This window comes from Acipenser ruthenus, chromosome 38 (genome assembly GCF_902713425.1).
Source record: "Acipenser ruthenus chromosome 38, fAciRut3.2 maternal haplotype, whole genome shotgun sequence".
NCBI classification, from domain to species: Eukaryota; Metazoa; Chordata; class Actinopteri; order Acipenseriformes; family Acipenseridae; genus Acipenser; species Acipenser ruthenus.
The window spans coordinates 981,570-999,557 of NC_081226.1; the positions used below are offsets into that span (position 1 = coordinate 981,570).

Sequence of the window (17,988 nt, forward strand, 5' to 3'; positions counted from 1 at the left end):
CAGTCTGAGCAGAGTGGAGTAAATGTGTAAGCTTGTTGAGCAAGCTGTCTCACACACACACTGCCTACAAGCAACCAATCAGAGCCTAGACAGCGCTAGAACAGGCACCAGGAAGGCTGGACTCTTGCAAAAGCTGTTAGACTGACAGCAGGCTCAGTTGGGCAGCAAATACAGTGGGGCTCTGGGTTTGAAAAGCAGGTAAAACACGTTTGTTAAGAGCATCCACCCTACCCATTGCCATGTCTGTAAATTCAAAACTGGAGGTATCAATATGGCTGAAAAAAATGGATGACTATGACATGTCAGGAATATGCAAGGTGTCGTAAAGCACGAGAAACGGCAATGGACATTAATTGCAATAAGTATGACTAAATATGATTACATGTGAAAAAAATAGTAAAATAAAAAACAAATCAAAATTACTGATAATATATCCTCATCATCATCATCATCATCTTCAGCCTTTTTCAATGCAATGCTGGATGAAGACCTCCCCAAGATTCTTCCACACAAGCCCGTCTGCTGCGTCTCTCATCCACGTTGCTCCAGGCGTGTTTCCTAATTTCATCTTGCCATCTTCCTGGAGGTCATCTTCTTGGTCGCTTTATATCGCTTGGGATCCAGTCTAGCATCTCCTTGGTCCATCGATGGTCTGTTCTTGCCACATGTCCGGCCCACACTGCCATTTCAGTTTCTTTTTTTCGCTCTTATTATCACATCGCAGACTTTTGTTGGTGCTCTTATCCATTCCTTCCTTTTCCTGTCTCTTCTTGTTATTCCCAGCATGCATCTTTCCGTACTCCGTTGAGTCGTTTGTAATTTGCGAGTCATTTTTGCATCCAGGGTCCAGGTTTTGCATCCGTAAGTTAGCACTGGCAGCACACATTGGTCAAAGACTTTCTTTCTTGAGGCATAAGGGTAGTTTCCCTTTCAGAACCACATATATATATTAGAAACCCTCCATTGCTTCTGCAGTCTTGATTCGTTGTGCATATGAAATAAAACCACTAACTGAAAAGCTTGGAAAACCATCAATAGGCAAATCAGTGATTGTTTAATTTAATTAATGACTTGAATAGGCCACACATGCAATTTGTTAAAAAAAAAAAAAAATAGGACGAGAAAAGGAACACACAGCCACAAATGGTAAAATGCACGAGACTTTTTCAAAGTTGTTTAAGATGCTTTGTGGTGTGCAGGGTGGCCAGTTTGAGCCCAGATCGCACTCTCTTACAACAGCATCACACAGCACTGCCTGAGACAGTTACAACATTAAGAAAACGTACGAGAACATTAGTGTTGGATGAAGTGTTCCACGCTGTGTACTGTACACAAACGACATTCTGATCTGGCTTTCCAAAAAAAACTTCTTTACTACGTGGAAGAAACAGACCCTTCAATACTCCAAGTCGATCCTACAAGAGACTGATAATGACCGAGTCACATCTAGATCAAACCTGCAAGCTGCATTTCTTTAGGCTTCTTTGCCGATGAATCTGACAACACAGCGAGCGGAGAGCGAGGACGGGAGTAACTGGCTATATTTAGATGCATGTTTTCTAAGAGGGTGTGCGTTCCGTCACATGGATCTTCACTAACACCATCCCCCACAAACTCACACATACCAGACCTGTCAGGAGAAGAAAGTGACCCAGCGACCAAGCAGCTGGTTTCCTGCACTGTTTAATTGCCTCATAGTTCCACTGTTGTGTTCTTACTGCAATCAGTGTAGGCCAGGGTTCAACAGATTCATTCCGTTGATAGATTTTAATGCCCATATGGGCCTGATTATTTTACTCTGTATTCTCTCCAGTTTACAGTGTCCAATGGTGTTCCCCTCACTGCAGAAACTCTCCACAGCAGTTCAGGAGAACTTAATGTCAGCAGGCGTCCTCCGATCCCCCAAGCCAAGCCAATGGCCTCTTTACACCCAAGAACGCTCCTGTTGGAACCCTCAGCAAAGAATGACTCTCCCTGCACACCATGTGGTTAAATTAAATCTAAAACCAGTTTACAATATCACTATACAAATCACACAGCCCGTATACACTTTTACCACAGTAAAAGCACAGCAAAGTGTGATATACCATGGTGACACGTGTGGTAAAGCATAGGCAAGCATTGTAAAGCACAGAGAGTTATGGTAAAGCATAGGGAAGCATTGTAAAGCACAGAGAGGTCTGGTAAAGCATAGGCAAGCATTGTAAAGCACAGAGAGGTCTGGTAAAGCATAGGCAAGCATTGTAAAGCACAGAGAGGTCTGGTAAAGCATAGGCAAGCATTGTAAAGCACAGAGAGGTCTGGTAAAGCATAGGGAAGCATTGTAAAGCACAGAGAGGTCTGGTAAAGCATAGGCAAGCATTGTAAAGCACAGAGAGGTCTGGTAAAGCATAGGGAAGCATTGTAAAGCACAGAGGTGTGGTAAAGCATTGGGAAGCATTGTAAAGCACAGAGAGGTGTGGTAAAGCATAGGGAAGCATTGTTAAGCACAGAGAGGTCTGGTAAAGCATAGGGAACCATTGTAAAGCACAGAGAGGTCTGGTAAAGCATAGGGAAGCATTGTAAAGCACAGAGGTGTGGTAAAGCATTGGGAAGCATTGTAAAGCACAGAGAGGTGTGGTAAAGCATAGGGAAGCATTGTTAAGCACAGAGAGGTCTGGTAAAGCATTGGGAACCACTGTAAAGCACAGAGAGGTCTGGTAAAGCACAGGGAAGCATTGTAAAGCACAGAAAGGTCTGGTAAAGCATAGGGAAGCATTGTAAAGCACAGAGAGGTCTGGTAAAGCATATTATGGCAAACCACAGTATGGTAAAAGCATGGGAAAACTGTCTTCATTCAAAAGCTGGACAAACAAGTAATTTTATTTTTTTATTAAGATTAATTTTACTTTGTGTTGTAAAGTTTATTGAATAGCGGTAAAAAGATGAAGGAAAATGTCTCCTGCTTTCGACAGATCTGGAATATCGCACAGACCAGCGCGTCCTTTTTTTGTTTAAATACAAGATCTCAACTATTTAAAGAGAGAGAGAGAGAGAGAGAGAGAGAGAGAGAGAGAGAGAGAGAGAGAGAGAGAGAGAGAGAGAGAGAGAGAGAGAGAGAGAGAGAATTTAAGGCATAGTGGGTGATTACAAGAAATCTGATATATATTTATATAAAATATCAGTCAAAAACATTCATTCCAGAAAAATTCTAACAATTTCTGGTAAAAGCACATCCGTGTGATAGAAAAAAAACCCAAAAACAAATACAAATAAAAAAGGCTTTTCTACTATGAAAAAAAAGAAAAGTCTTGTCTGTAGTTACTGTGTTTCCATTAAAGTGCCAGTAGAGTTTCAAGGAATAACAGAGTTTGTTTTTTGTATCAGAGAGAGGTGAGAGGAGATGTGTCCTCAAGCGGTTGGAGAGAGTATGGCGCCGCCGTAGGGGCTGGTTTCACGTTTTGGGGTGGAACCCCTTTTCTGAGCCTATGTCCACAGTGATGTTAGTGTAGAGTGGTCTGAACTCCTTAGACAGCACCTCATACTCCATCGTGTTCATTCCATCCTGCTTCCATGTGCGCCTTGTCTTCGCCAACATGTTAAACCTGCAAGACACAAAACAGTGAAAAAAGTACAGACATCGTTATTATTACTAATTAGACATTTAGCAGACGCTTTTATCCAAAGCGACTTAAAGAGACTAGGGGGTGAACTATGCATCACAACTGCTGCTGCAGAGTCACTTCCAATAGGACCTAGTTTGTTTTACGTCTCATCCTGAAGGACGGAGCACAAGGAGGATTGGGTAGGTCTGTATATCCTGATTTAACTATCACTATTATCTGCTGTATTATTGAATTGTGGTTTGTCACACTTGAACAAAAGTTATTGTATTTCTTGCTCTTATTGTATTACTTGTATTGTAACACTTGAAATGTATTTGCTTACGATTGTAAGTCGCCCTGGATAAGGGCGTCTGCTAAGAAATAAATAATAATAATAATAATATTGTATTCACTGCGAAATATCTTGTTAAATGCTTACCTGAAACAGTAAATGCTAAACTGTAGACTATTTATGTCCACCTTTTAAAAATGCATTCTAATTTTCACCAAATCGGTGAATTAACAAACAAAGTAAAAACATAAAAACAACAGACACGTGAAAATATCCCCTCCTTGAACTTCACAGAGCGATCTTCAGAATAAATATGTCTGATCTTTGATGCATCTTTATGCAGTGTGTTCAATTCTTTACAGGAAACTAAACCGGCTGCCAGGTTCCTAAGTGTAACAGGCAGCGCGTCAATAAGGCAAACGTCTGCTGTATTTGTTTTTAAGCGCACTGCACACTGCAGATTAGGCTTAGAAAGATGTTTTGAGAATGATCATGCAGCACACCCCTTTGTCCACTAGAGGGCAGAGTTGGTAAACATTTACAGCATGACTTAAACTAATACCCAGCATGCCATAGGTTTTATAGCAAGGAGTGTTTATGACCCAGTCCTAGTCATGGAAACTTTTCCCTTGAGCTAAAGCAGAGCTTAAATGTGGCTTTCAGACCAAGATACCAGAATCACCAATCTACAGCTTGTTTCGTATCGGCTGTGGGCAAAGGTGAGCAATTCTGAGAGGGGGGGGGGGGGGGGGTGCAGATACTTAGCAATTTCCAAGTAATTACCGTTTGGGGTTCTCTTCATTGCCTTTATCGTGCTCGTGTTTAATCATCTTGTAGCGCCCCACCTGTACTGAGGGTCGTGAAATCAGCATGCCACTGAGAGCCACTCTGCAGACAGAGAGAGAGAGAGAGAATTTATTTGAAAAAGTCAATCAGATGTGCTACTCTGCATACACAATGATATATTTTGTTTCATTCAATACCTTTATTAAATTATAGCGTATTAAAAAAATAAATCTTAATGCACCGTGTTCAATTCCCTGAGAGAGAGAAAAGGAGAGAGAGAGAGAGAGAGAGAGAGAGAGAGAGAGAGAGAGAGAGAGAGAGAGAACAAAAAGAAAGGAGACAGACAGAGAGACAGAAAGAAAGGAGAGACAGAGAAAAAGAAGACAGACAAAGAAAGAAAGGAGAGAGAAAAAGAAAAGAAAGAGAGACAGACAGAGAAATAAATAAATGAGACAGAAAGAAAGGAGGAAAGACAGAAAGAAAGGAGAGAAAGAAAGAAAGAAAGAAGACACAGACAGACAGACAGACAGACAGACAGACAGACAGACAGACAGACAGAGAGAGAGAGAGAGAGATACTGTATATATAGTGTTGCCGCACAAGCATTGCCAGATATCAACAGTAGAGGGAGGTTCGGTCAAGCACCGTCACTGTAAGACGCTCTAAAACCCGATCTAGGCTACAGAACCTCGCAACCCAGCTTAGCTTGCTCAGGCCCTTGAATGAATGCTATACGAATGGTCAGGACTTGAACGCTGCAATTTCTCCCCTGGCCCGGTGCAGAAACCGGAATGTGTGGCTTATTGGAAAAAAATGTCGTAAACATCAGCGTGACTCTTAAGCTGCTTGGAAATGTCAAACCTGCGTTTTGAAATTAAAAAAACAAAACAAAAAAAACACTAGTTGGGGAACTCCAAAAGCAAAAAGGAGCCTGCCCCATTCTGCATGGGCTAGTACCAACCAAGGGTTTTATAGAAATGCTCCTGCATGACACACAGTAACCTTTCAACTCTGTAAGCTCCGCCCACTCTCGCTGTCTGCATGCAAAGTGGGTGGGGCTAGCAGAGTTGAAAGGGCACATACAGTCGGGCGCGCATGTATTAGAACACCTCTTGTCATTTATATACCCACCTGCATGAAAACCTCTGGGTGTGAGAACATTTTTGGTCTGTAATATGGAAACAATAGGCACTTGTGTGTGAACATTTTACACCCCTTTGTGCTTTAAAACAGGTGTCTTAAAACAACTGCTAAAAAGTCTCGCGCATTTTAACATTTGTGGCTGTGCGTTCAGCTGGTCAGACCTCTTTCTGTCCCCAGATTCGACAATGCCAATATTATTCTCTTACTAGGGCAGCAGTGTGGAATAGTGGTTAGGGCTTTGGACTCTTGACCGGAGGGTCGTGGGTTCAATCCCAGGTGGGGGACACTGCTGCTGTACACTTGAGCAAGGTACTTTACCTCGATTGCTCCAGTAAAAACCCAACTGTACAAATGGGTAATTGTATGTAAAAATAATGTAATTGTATGTAAAAAATAATGTGATATCTTGTAACAATTGTAAGTCGCCCTGGATAAGCTAGGATTTGAACCCCCTGGTTACAAGCCCTTTTCTTTAACCACTAGACCACACAGCCTCCTATATTATTTGCATGTTTCACCACATGCAAAGAAGCGGTTGTTCCAGATATATGCAAAACTTGCGTCAAATAATAAACAATTATCAGGGAAATCAAAAAGAACAGATCAAGCGCTTCACAAAACGTGATAGAACTCCCGGAGTCCCATTCACAGCATCTTCACAAGCAGGGTGTAAAAAAAACACACACAGCAACAACAGACAATAGCTCCCCTTGTTTGAGTTCCAAAAACACTTACAAGCAGCTTCAGTCTGCTCCTAATTACTGCCTCTGGGAGGCATGTTGAGAACATCTTCTCCCTGCATGCACTCTGGAGTGCATGATAAGTGCATCATCGACTCTGCATACAGCAGGCTTTGTTTGCTTCGGATAAGGGATCTACAGCTATGGGCAAATGTTTTGCCTCACCCTAGTACAGAACAAACTGATTTTGCTTCTTAAATGCTGATTGAAACCTGCTGGGATAATGTTACGTTAACATATTGAATTACACACCGCTTTGTAGTTTTCCATATATACACAAACAATTGAAAAAATGTGACACTTTTTAAAAACTAACATGAACTACTGTACTGCTATTATGGCTTTTTTTATTAGACTTTTAGCGATATCATTTAGTGGTTTCTTTCTTTGCTTACATGATGTTAAATAAAAGATCATAATTATGTTCTTTTTTATCCTAAATGAGTACACATTATGTATTTAGTTTATGAAGGAGAATCCTAGCCTATGGTGTTCTGGTGATCCCTCCTAAAATGTATCTCAGATCCCTGGAAGACCACGGAGAGTTCAAACAGCGATGTAATCGTACACTTCAAACAGAGTAAGAATGTGTCTTATCTGGGTCACTGGGACACAATGGTGCAGTAGCCTACAGCCCATCTAGTGAAATCGATACAATTATCGACCAGCTTGCTTGTACATTATTGCATAATAGTGAATGCACAAGCGAGGGTTGGGGTCAGTTCCGGTTTTACAATTTCATACCCTTTTTTTTCAAAAATCAATTCCGATTCCCATTCAAATCGATTCCAACACACCGTTGATCAAAACTGCAATTGGCAGTATTCTGTTAAAATAAGTTTCTCACAGTGGCAACCAGTTACTGTAACTGAAGTCAGGCTGTGACACAATACAGTGTAATACAGTTTAAGACCGTGCACCCCCTCACAATCAAACACGGTGAAACAAGGAGCCTGATTGATAGAGCGTCGCTCCAGCTGTGGGGAGACCGGGGCTCACCTGATCGCAATGTCATCGTCCTCGCCTCCCCAGCCCCAGTAGTTGTTTGGGAAGCCGTTCATCTTCATGTACTGCTCTGGGGTCAGAGCAGACACCCCTCCGAAATAAGTTTTGTAAGGCAGCCTGGGAATACAGGGAGCAAGCCCACAGTTACCAGACACATCTCTGTGTAGAAACGCCACAACTCTTTAGTGATAGTCCAACATTTAAAAAAAGTGCCGGTACAAAAATGGGTTTTTCATATTGTATTACAAAATATTAAAAACGTTCTTAGCCCTGTAACGCTCATTTCTGTATCAATGCTTACCCACCCCTCTACATTATTAATTTTAAATCCAGCCTCCCAAGCTAGAATTTGTCATTACATGATTATTTATTTATTTATGTATTTATTTATTTATTTATTTCTTAGCAGACGCCCTTATCCAGGGCAACTTAGTTGTAAAACAAAGATACATTTCAAGAATCACAGTACAAGTAATAATACAATTAAGAGCAAGATAAATACAATGACTTTGGTTCTAGCAAGTACAAGTGTGACAAAATACGATTCAGTAACGGAGCAGATAACAGTATCAGTGATAGTTACATCAGGATATAATTAAATACAGAATACTACAGATTAAATAACACTTGTGACAGATTACAGTACTCTAAAGTACAGGATTAAATGCAGTAAAATAGTGTTGTCGGACAGGGAGAAAAGGGGGCTTTGTAGTTCTCACTTTATTTTTGCAGAAATTGCAATTATAAAATGACTGCAGTGTAATTGAAACTGGAGTAGAGAGTTGTAATTTCATCACACAGTGCTGCTCTAGAAGATGGGAGTTGCTATTGAGAATTGGAGCGGGGGGTCTCACTTGTATCCGAACTTGTCCATGGCGATGGAGGCGTGCTTGGGGTACTTGTCGCAGGTGTAGAGGTTGCGGTCATCCTCCGGTATGAGGTCCACGTCGTGGTAGAACATGCAGCTCCAGTCCTCGTCCTTCATCGCCTCCTTGAAGCCCACGTTCAGCAGCTTGGCCCGGTTAAATGTGTAATTCCCAGCCTGGAGAGACAAGCCAACAGCAGAGCCATTCAACACCATGGATTCCAAGAGTGCATCCCAATACTTGTTTTAATCTTTGTTGGACTCTTGCAACAATAAGGAGAGTTAATATGTACAGTTTTGTTTCAGCTAGAATTTTAGGATTGAGACAATTTAAAATAAATAAATAAACTGTATGAACATAATTTTGTTATTTATTTCTTAGCAGACGCCCTTATCCAGGGCGACTTACAATTGTTACAAGATATTATTTTTACATACAATTACCCATTTATACAGTTGGGTTTTTACTGGAGCAATCTAGGTAAAGTACCTTGCTCAAGGGTACAGCAGCAGTGTCCCCCACCTGGGATTGAACCCACAACCCTCCGGTCAAGAGTCCAGAGCCCTAACCACTACTCCACACTGCTGCCCTATAACATCATGTAAAACAAAGAAATTGCAAAATGATAGGTCTGCCGGAAGTCATAAAATAGAAATGATTTCGAAATATCACATTTTTCAATGTGTCAGGTTTTCCGTGAAGTATATGGAAAACTACAAAGCGGCGTGTAATTCAGTATGTTAACGTAACATTATTCAGCAGGTTTCATTCGACTTTATGAAGCAAAATAAGTTCGTTCTGTAGGGCGATGCAGAACTACGGTGTAAGAGAGTTGCCTGGTTTTGCACTGAATCACTCACTTGACTCTTGCACCCTCAAAGTGCTCCCGAGAAGACACCTTTATAATCACAAGAGAACAGCACACAATTGACTTCTATAATAACATTTTACAATAAACACCTGCAAACAGATCGTGTCCCACACAGGCCTCCGTTTCAAGCCTGTACGAGGCACGGCGCCTTTACCTTAAAACCGCGTTCCTTCGATTGTACTCGCGCTGCGGTCCCTAAGCGTGTTCAGAGCGCGCGAGAGCGCCCCCTGCAGTACCTGGTGGATGATGTAGATGCCGTAGTTGAGTTGCTGCCGCTGCAGGAAGGGGTGGAGGAAGTAGAGGAGGTATTTCAGGTGGTGCTCTCGGTTCCGGTGAGGGATGATGATGGCAGTGCGATGAGTCGACTGGCAGTCCGGCGGCTTGTACCGTCCCCCGGCCCTCACGAACGGGTTTTTCTGTTCCACCTCGGCCATGGTCAGCATAGGAGGGAACGTCACCCTGAACGGACCGTCTGGGGGGTGGGAGGGGACCACAGGAAACAGGAAGTGGTCAGTGTGTAAAACCAGCGCCCATTTACAATTCTGAAGAATCTTAAGGTCTTCTAGATCTTAAATTGCATTTTAAAAATATTAAACAGGATGAGAATTCAAAACGAGACTCAAATTTATAAAAAGATAAAAGCCTGGAAATAAGACATAAAAGAATTGAAAACGACGTAACATGAAGGATACGTACGTGAATATTATATGGGATATTTAAAATTTTGCACATCCGATTTATTCCACCTTCAAAATGATCACACATATAATGAATCCACTCATCTCAAAAGCATGCTTGAAGCACTTCACGAGATTTATTATTTACTAAGCCTTGGAGAATGACTCACTGAGAGCCCAGCCAGGGGGGATCAGTTATAAAATGACAAGCCTGGAAGCAAGCATGCAAGCCAGCCCCATTAGAGACAGCTGACTGCAGTTAATGCTGGAAATGAGGCAATCAGGTCCACCACAGCATCACACTGAGCCCAACACTGCGCTGCCAAAAGACCATCTCAATTCTGTGGGGTGTGGCCTAAGTGCTGGTAAAATGAAGTGGTTTTAGTTTCACGGTGTCAGCTCTGTGCTCTAGCACTAGCTACACCATTTCTGCACCCCCACCAATACTGATAATCATACTGATGCAGAGACTCACACCCCCCTATCTGCTCCCTATTTTACTGCATTTAATCCTGTACTTTAGAGTACTGTAATTTGTCACAAGTGTTATTTAATCTGTAGTATTTTTGTATTTAATCATATCCTGATGTAACTATCACTGACAATGTTATCTGCTCCGTTATTGAATCGTATTTTGTCATACTTGTTAGAACTGAAGTCACTGTAATACTTAATACTTGTACTGTGATTCTTGAAATGTATTTTTGTTTATGACTGTAAGTCGTCCTGGATAAGGGCGTCTGCTAAGAAATAAATAATAATAATAATAATAATAATAATAATAATAATAATAATAATAAATAATCATCCTGAGCTGAAGAGAGTGCTCAGCATGCCCTGTCACATTTGAGCCCCCTCTCTGTTTTGTACGTAGAGGCACTCCACATCTCTATTGATAAGCAGATTAAATGAGATGGCTGCGATGGGCATCTCAAAGAAAACGTAATGACACTCAGCGATCAATGTAGGGAAGTATCACTCTCCACTGACACACATACCGCAGCCTGCGTGCGGGTAGATCTGTGTCCCCCCTCTCCCTCAACCTCCCCCTGCATCAGTTCCCGTCTCAACAATCCAACAGAACATCTGCTTGGAAGGGATCCGCTTTTAAAAGCACACAGCTGGACAGATGAGCAAGCTGTCTAGAGTGCTCTGATCCTCCCAATAGTCTCCACGCGAGTAACCTAAAAAAGGATTCTGCTGTACAGGCTAAATCAGGGTACTGGCTACAGCAGCATGTGTGTCTGAAAGAATCAATAGAACATCATATATTGTACTGAATTCATCTCAAAATGAACATGTTGTTGGATACTTGAGTATTCAGTCTGTAGCATTCTGCATTTAATCGTATCCTGGTGTAAGTATCACTGACGCTGTTATCTGCTCCGATATTGATTCGTATTTTGTAATATACTTGTACTTACTAGAACCAAAGTCATTGTATTTTATCTTGCTCTTAATTGTATTAATACTTGTACTCTGATTCTTGAAATGTATTTTTTGTTTACGACTAAGTCGCTCTGGATAAGGGCGTCTGCTAAGAAATAAATAAATAATAATAATAATAATAATATTTACTAATCCTGGGTCAACGAAGGTTAAACACATAGTACTAAAGCTCAGCTGAAGTTGTGATACTTAGAACATAAGAAGGTTTACAAACGAGAGGAGGCCGTTCGGCCCATCTTGCTCGTTTGGTTGTTAGTAGCTTATTGATCCCAGAATCTCATCACTCAGCTTCTTGAAGGATCCCAGGGTGTCAGCTTCAACAACATTACTTGAGTCGCTATCAAATGTATTTTTAGACGAAGAAAGCTTTTGAACAAGCAGCACTCGATTCCTTGTGTACTTGAAGGAGCTAAAGCAAAAACTCCTCTATACTCACTGATCAGGGGCGATTTCTCCGGGCAGAATGGCAGATCTTCCTCGCGCATGGCGGGTTTGACGATGAGGCTCAGGTTGGCGTACACGTCCCCAGGGTGGGTGAGGTTCCCTTGGGCGATGGCTGCAGGAGTCCCGCCTTTCCGAAATATGCCCAGGAAATACCCTACCCGTTTTCGGTAGCCCTCGCGATACATCAAGGCCATCACTACCATCTGCACGCACACGAAAAGCATCAAGTACCTCCCCTTGGACAACAGCATGGTCACGCAGTTCACAGAATTTGAAATTTAAAAATAAGAACGATATAATAAAAAGAAAATATTTAAAACATACATATATATGTATTGAATTAGTCTCATCTAACCATCTTCAGCAGCATTTGGTTTTGGGAGGGGAAGTTGGAAAGGCACTCAAAAAAAAAACGTAGAATAAAAAATAAATAAATGACAGAAGCCGTTGGTGGTTCTCCTTATCCCCACCCCGGTTTCCTTTCAGGAAAAAAAAATCTGGAAAATTTTACAAAAGGCAAAGCTGGAATAAACTGCTCTAGAAAAATCTCTCCTCAGGCCCTATGAAGATGTCTTCTCTTGAGACGACCTCTAGTTTTCCAGAAATGGGTTTTCCACAAAGCACGGGTCATGAAAGATAAAAAACAGGGATCACAACTGGAATAGCTTCCTTCCTACTGAAAACCACACCGGTCCAAGAAGAAGAATCCTTGGGACTGGATGGAGCTATCCTCATTCTGAAGCCTTCCGGACTCCACCTTACTGAAAACGTTAGCGAACCATCCGACCATCTGAAAAAGATTAAAAAAAAGTTTAAAAAAGAAAGAAAAAAAAAACAAAACACAACAACAGTCACGACTTAAATTCACTTAGTCCAGGGGCGGCCAAAATCAGCCCTTTCACTACTGGTTGAACAAGTCAAACCTGTTAAACAAGCTGGAGTGGAATGGCCCTGCAGAACCGGCATTGATTGGACACCACTGACGTAAGCCATAAAAAAAAATAAAAAAAAATATCTTGCTTTGCTTGAACCTCTAAAACAACAAAATCATTTTTTTTATATTTGTATTACAAAATCAACACACCAGCCAGAAACCGAAAACTTTACCTGCATACCAGAAAACCGTCTAACTTGTTGAGCAGAAACTAAATCCCTAGAAACTTGGGTTAGAGTGGACCAACACTGTCTTTAAGGATGTCCTTCCCATATTACCAAACCGAAATGATCCGGATCTCAAATGGGAGCCAAAGGGATCAAGCCTCTGGGAATGAAAACTTGATAGACCTTCTCACTCAGACTAACAGTAATACATTTTCTTGAGACACAACCAAGTGTTAATTAACCCACACTGTGCCAGCTTAAGAGAACCACTTCCAGCCTTTTAATAGCAGCCTACAGATATATCTGTCCCTCCTAAACTGCTAATATACTGTAGCAAGGGTGTAACAAGAGTATCCAATAAAATATAAAAGCTGCATGACAGCAAGTTTTATTTTACCTGTATAATAATAACTTTTATATAGCGCCTTTAAAATGCTATCATCTCAAAGTGTTTTACAAGAAAAACACAACAAAAGAAATGCAAAAATTCACAAAATTGCCTTTCCTAAGTCTTTTTAAGCTGGATCCCTGATTTCTATAGGAATGGGGTTCCAGAGTTTTGGGACATAACAAAAGCCCCGGTCACCCACAGAGCGTAGATGAGCAGGAGAAAGACATACCAGTCTAGAATCAGCTGAGCGAGGGTTGCGTGAGGGAGTGTAAAACAGATAAAAAGATCAGAGAAGTACAGTGGAGCCAAACCATGCAGAGCCTTAAAAGGTAAGACAAAGAATTTTAAAATGAACTCGAAACCTGACAGGTAACCAATGCAAGGACTCCAAAACAGGAGTGATGTGATCACCTGCATGTGACCTAGTCAGGATTCTAGCTGCCAAGTTCTGATCATATCGTAATTTGTTAAGTATGCTTTTAGAAATGCCTGCGAGCAGGGTGTTACAATAATCTATCAGTGAGAAAACAAAAGCATGAGCCAGTTTTTCAGCTACAGATGCAGAGAGCAAAGGTCGCAGCCCAGCAATGTTTCTAAGGTGGAAAAATGATGCCTTAACAGTATTCAAAAATTAATCCAGGATCAAAAATCACTCCCAAGTTTTTCATTTTGGATCTAAACTCAAGCATGGTACCATCAACTGACACGTTTACAGCATTGGTTTATATGTAGCTGACAGGAAGTACCTAACAACATAACCAGTCTGATAACAATTTAGATGCAAAAAAAAAAAAAAAAAAAAAAACCATGTAAAGAATAGCCGGGTATGGGTTCATACCCGGTTGGGGCAGCAGTGTGGAGTAGCGGTGAGGGCTCTGGACTCTTGACCGGAGGGTCGTGGGTTCAATCCCAGGTAGGGGGACACTGCTGCTGTACCCTTGAGCAAGGTACTTTACCTAGATTGCTCCAGTAAAAAAAAACAAAAAACTGTATAAATGGGTAATTGTACGTAAAAATAATGTGTAAAAAATAATGTGATATCTTGTAACAATTGTAATTTGCTAAGGGTGCCTAAGAAATAAATAATAATAATAATAATAATAATAATAATAATAATAATAATAATAATAATACCAAAGTTTCAAATATGTTAAAGTTAAATTAAAGAGAACCTAACAGCCCTTTTCCTGCTGTGGTCCAGTAAAACAGGAATTCAGGTGTCAAAGTACCTGCACAAGCCTGGGTAGTCTCAACCCAGCTAGGTGCGCAGACTGAAAGAGCAGGTGAAAGCTTCTGACTCCTAGTCAAGCCCTGTTCGTCTCAAAAAGCTGCCGTGTTAATGATTGCTGGTTGAATAGCAGTCTCTCGGGCATAGGTGTCCTGTGATTCAAAGGTAAGGAATGCTGTGTTCTGAGGAAAAGCTGCAGGAACAGGACGCAGGCAGCCCCACCCTGTGCTTCAATGTACTGCTAACAGATCTGCCTGCACTGTTAACACCCCAAGATCATTCTCATGCAGATAAATCACCAGAGGATCTGCTGAAGCCCGAACTGCAAAAGCTAAATAAAAGACTCCAGTGCTGGGAGAAATGGCGTTTATATATAGTCTTACCTTTCATTTAAAAGCAGAAGCGATTCCTCTTTATGTAGATACAAGTATGCATAACTATTGTAATAAAGAGTGTGTCCAGCAGAAAATACTTTAATTCACTATAGTTTTTAATAAAGATTAGTCTCTTAGTAACTGTTTGTAAGTCTTGGCTGATTTAAAAGCCAATTTAGTTGTTTCACACACACAAAACAAACGTTAATTAAATGCAATTTTACTATTGATGCGTTTCTCAGTTGTGATTGAGAGACACAAATGGCTTAACAGGTATCGATTGAATTCTTAAAAGGAGAGTAGAAAAGTCATTAAAAACACAGAAAATCAGAAGCCCCAATTATAAACACACACACACAGCCGTGTGCTAATGTAGTTGAACACTCCCACTGCTTCTGTCGTTTCGATATGAAATCAAACCACGGGAACTCGGAAAATTGTTAAAATACACAAAATTAGTGTTTGTCTCATTTAATTCATGACTAAAAAGGCCACATCTGCAATTCATTTAAAATAGTAAGAGAAAAGGAACAGTGTCACCAATGGTAAACTGCATGAGACTTTTTAGAAGTTGTTTTATTCCTAATTAAAAAGCACAAAGTGGTCTAACATTATCACATACAAGTGCCTACTGTATCTTTATCACGGATTACAGAGCGAAAATTGAAATTCACACACCCAGAGAGACATTTTCATTACAGGTCAGCAAGTTTAACAGAAATGCTAAAGTATTAACCCTCTGCAAAAAAAATTAAAAAAATAATAAAAAAAATCGCCATTGCATTTTGAAAATCACCTAAGAATTGCACTAAAAGACCACAAAAACAAACAAAAAGACAAAAACTTACTTTCAGATGAGTTTCTTCAGAATACACCAAAATATCTAACAAAACAGCAAGCCTCTCTTCTAGTTAGTGAATCGGTTCAGTTTAGTCGCGCCGCAAAAGACATGAAACCAATCAATCCCTGTGAATGTCTGTGCCTGAGCTGCCACACAAGATGAAATCCAACCCCTGGGCTTTGTATTCTCTGAAGAATGAAATCATTCTAGCACAAAACAGCCCAGCTCCCAACAGACCTCTCAAGCAACGCAGCCAAGAAGCTCAAAGGGAACGTGATCCTAGAAGGTGCAGCAGTTACACTACCAGCCAACTATCATTGTCACCTATTGAGCAGAACTACAATGAGGTGTTAGATTTGTATACTGTGTAGCGTGACACCGACAAGAGGAACTCACCTCCAAGCATTATTATTATTATTATTATTTATAATAATATAAGAGAGAGAGAGAGAGAGAGAGAGAGAGAGAGAGAGAGAGAGAGAGAGAGAGAGAGAGAGAGAGAGAGAGAGAGAGAGAGAGAGAGAGAGAGAGAGAGAGAGAGAGAGAGAGAGAGAGAGAGAGAGAGAGAGAGGAGAGAGAGAGAGAGAGAGAGAGAGAGAGAGAGAGAGAGAGAGAGAGAGAGAGAGAGAGAGAGAGACATGTGTTCTATTCAGCCACAACATATAGCTCCCATTGCCCAGACTATAAGGTTTAGTTTCCCTGTAACAAATCGCAATTCCCCTTTGGGTTTCCTTCGCAACCTCATCTCTAGACACAAGCCTGTACCTTAGTGAAGGGTTTGTACACACGCGGAAGCTATAGAAACGCTCGGTTTACTGTTATTTGTGAACGTCAATGCTAAGGGCAGACCAAATTCACCAAGACTCCCAATCCAATGACCAGCAACAGACCAGGCCAAAGTCGTCTCTTCCGCTTCAGGTCTTTGTTCCAACCCTGTTCTAAATGGAAAAATGAACCCTCCTTCCAGACCCTGAAGTAATGATCTCATTGCACCTGTTAAACAAACTGGAGTGGAATTGCGCGCCAGGGCTGTGATTGGACACCCCTGCAGTAGACCACTGAAACAACTGGCTGAAAGTCACCGGGACTGAACAAATTTAGTGGCTTAAAAAAAAACTCAGGTTTAACCGCTAAATGTTCTTGCTTATAGCCAGCTAGAACAGGAGCATACGTCACCTCCGCTATGGCTGTGAACTCAAAATACAGACGAGGTAAGCAAAGGACGTGTTGATGTCATGGTACAGTAAAGAGAATGACTTACTAGTAAAAGCAGAGTCGTTTTACCAAGCTGATTTACGACTCATGTTGAGTGAATAACAGCATCTGCATGTTTTGTCGTGTTTTAAAAATAGATTGCTGTCATTCGGAAAACAAAAGGTGAAATCATGCCGATACTGTAAAAAAAAAAAAAAAAAAAAACACACAGCAGGGTGTTGTGCAACACAATCAATAAGAGAACCTTTAACTACCAGATATAAAGGAGCTTCAGCTTCTCTTGTTTCTTTATTATCTGTGCAAATCTTCTACTTTGTTTCCGGGGGTGACCAAAACGTCTGCTGCTCTACAGTGTTCGGCTTCCCCAACAAACGTGGCAACACAGTCGAAGAAAGTGAAAATCCGGTTCCTCCGATACATTTTCTGCTGTTCTGCTTCCAGGAGACAAACTCCTTTCTTACTAAAATATATATATATACATATGTAAAGTACAGTAAGGGCCTGATCCAAGCCCCCTTTTATATAAACTGTTCATTCTGTAGAATGATTTTTTTGGGTCTCAACCAAATCCCTATTGAAATGGTGTGATCCCCTCTACAGTCCAGAACCCATTCATCCAGCATGATGTGCCAGTCTTCTCTGCTTAAAATCAATGTAAATATAACTGTGTTTTGTAAATGTCCCACGGGTACAGCACAGCAAGATTCTTGTTTACTTAATGAAAGATAGAAAGAAAGAAAGAAAAGATCACTGGGAAGTTTTATAGCTAAACACAGCATCAACTGTATTCAGACTAAAATGCATTATTTAAACTGAGAATTAAATAAAAAGTTAGTTTTGCTGTAACAGTGCATGGATATCTCCAATGATATGATTTCATTGCATGTAAAACTGAACTGTGGATGAATTTGGAAGCTGTTCGGTTTTTACAAGTTAGGATGGTTCACAGTGCTTTGTGATTTTCATTTGTTTCCCTTGATG

The 17,988-nt window shown here is 40.9% G+C and overlaps 1 protein-coding gene across 1 annotated transcript; it reads right to left on the reverse strand.

Moving 5' to 3' along the window:
- Nucleotides 1–2,856: 2,856 nt before the first annotated feature.
- On the reverse strand, nucleotides 2,857–14,313 carry LOC131707059 (beta-1,4-galactosyltransferase 3-like). The gene is made up of 7 exons (XM_059009130.1): nucleotides 14,188–14,313; nucleotides 11,850–12,647; nucleotides 9,524–9,759; nucleotides 8,405–8,592; nucleotides 7,545–7,667; nucleotides 4,660–4,764; nucleotides 2,857–3,584 (listed from the first exon to the last, which is right to left on the reverse strand). Exons 2-7 carry the CDS (start codon nucleotides 12,106–12,108, stop codon nucleotides 3,434–3,436), a joined length of 1,062 nt encoding a protein of 353 aa, XP_058865113.1. The 5' UTR covers nucleotides 12,109–12,647; nucleotides 14,188–14,313; the 3' UTR covers nucleotides 2,857–3,433.
- Nucleotides 14,314–17,988: the final 3,675 nt, after the last annotated feature.

Bases quoted from the DNA above. Each gene is read 5' to 3' on its own strand.
- LOC131707059 (XM_059009130.1), bottom strand. From the start codon at position 12,108: ATGCTGTTGTCCAAGGGGAGGTACTTGATGCTTTTCGTGTGCGTGCAG. The intron at 9,760-11,849 runs GTGAGTATAGAG...CCCACCCCCCAG, and splicing joins GGAGAAATCGCCCCTGATCA to ACGGTCCGTTCAGGGTGACG. The intron at 3,585-4,659 runs GTAATTACTTGG...TGTGTCTTGCAG, and splicing joins AATGAAGAGAACCCCAAACG to GTTTAACATGTTGGCGAAGA.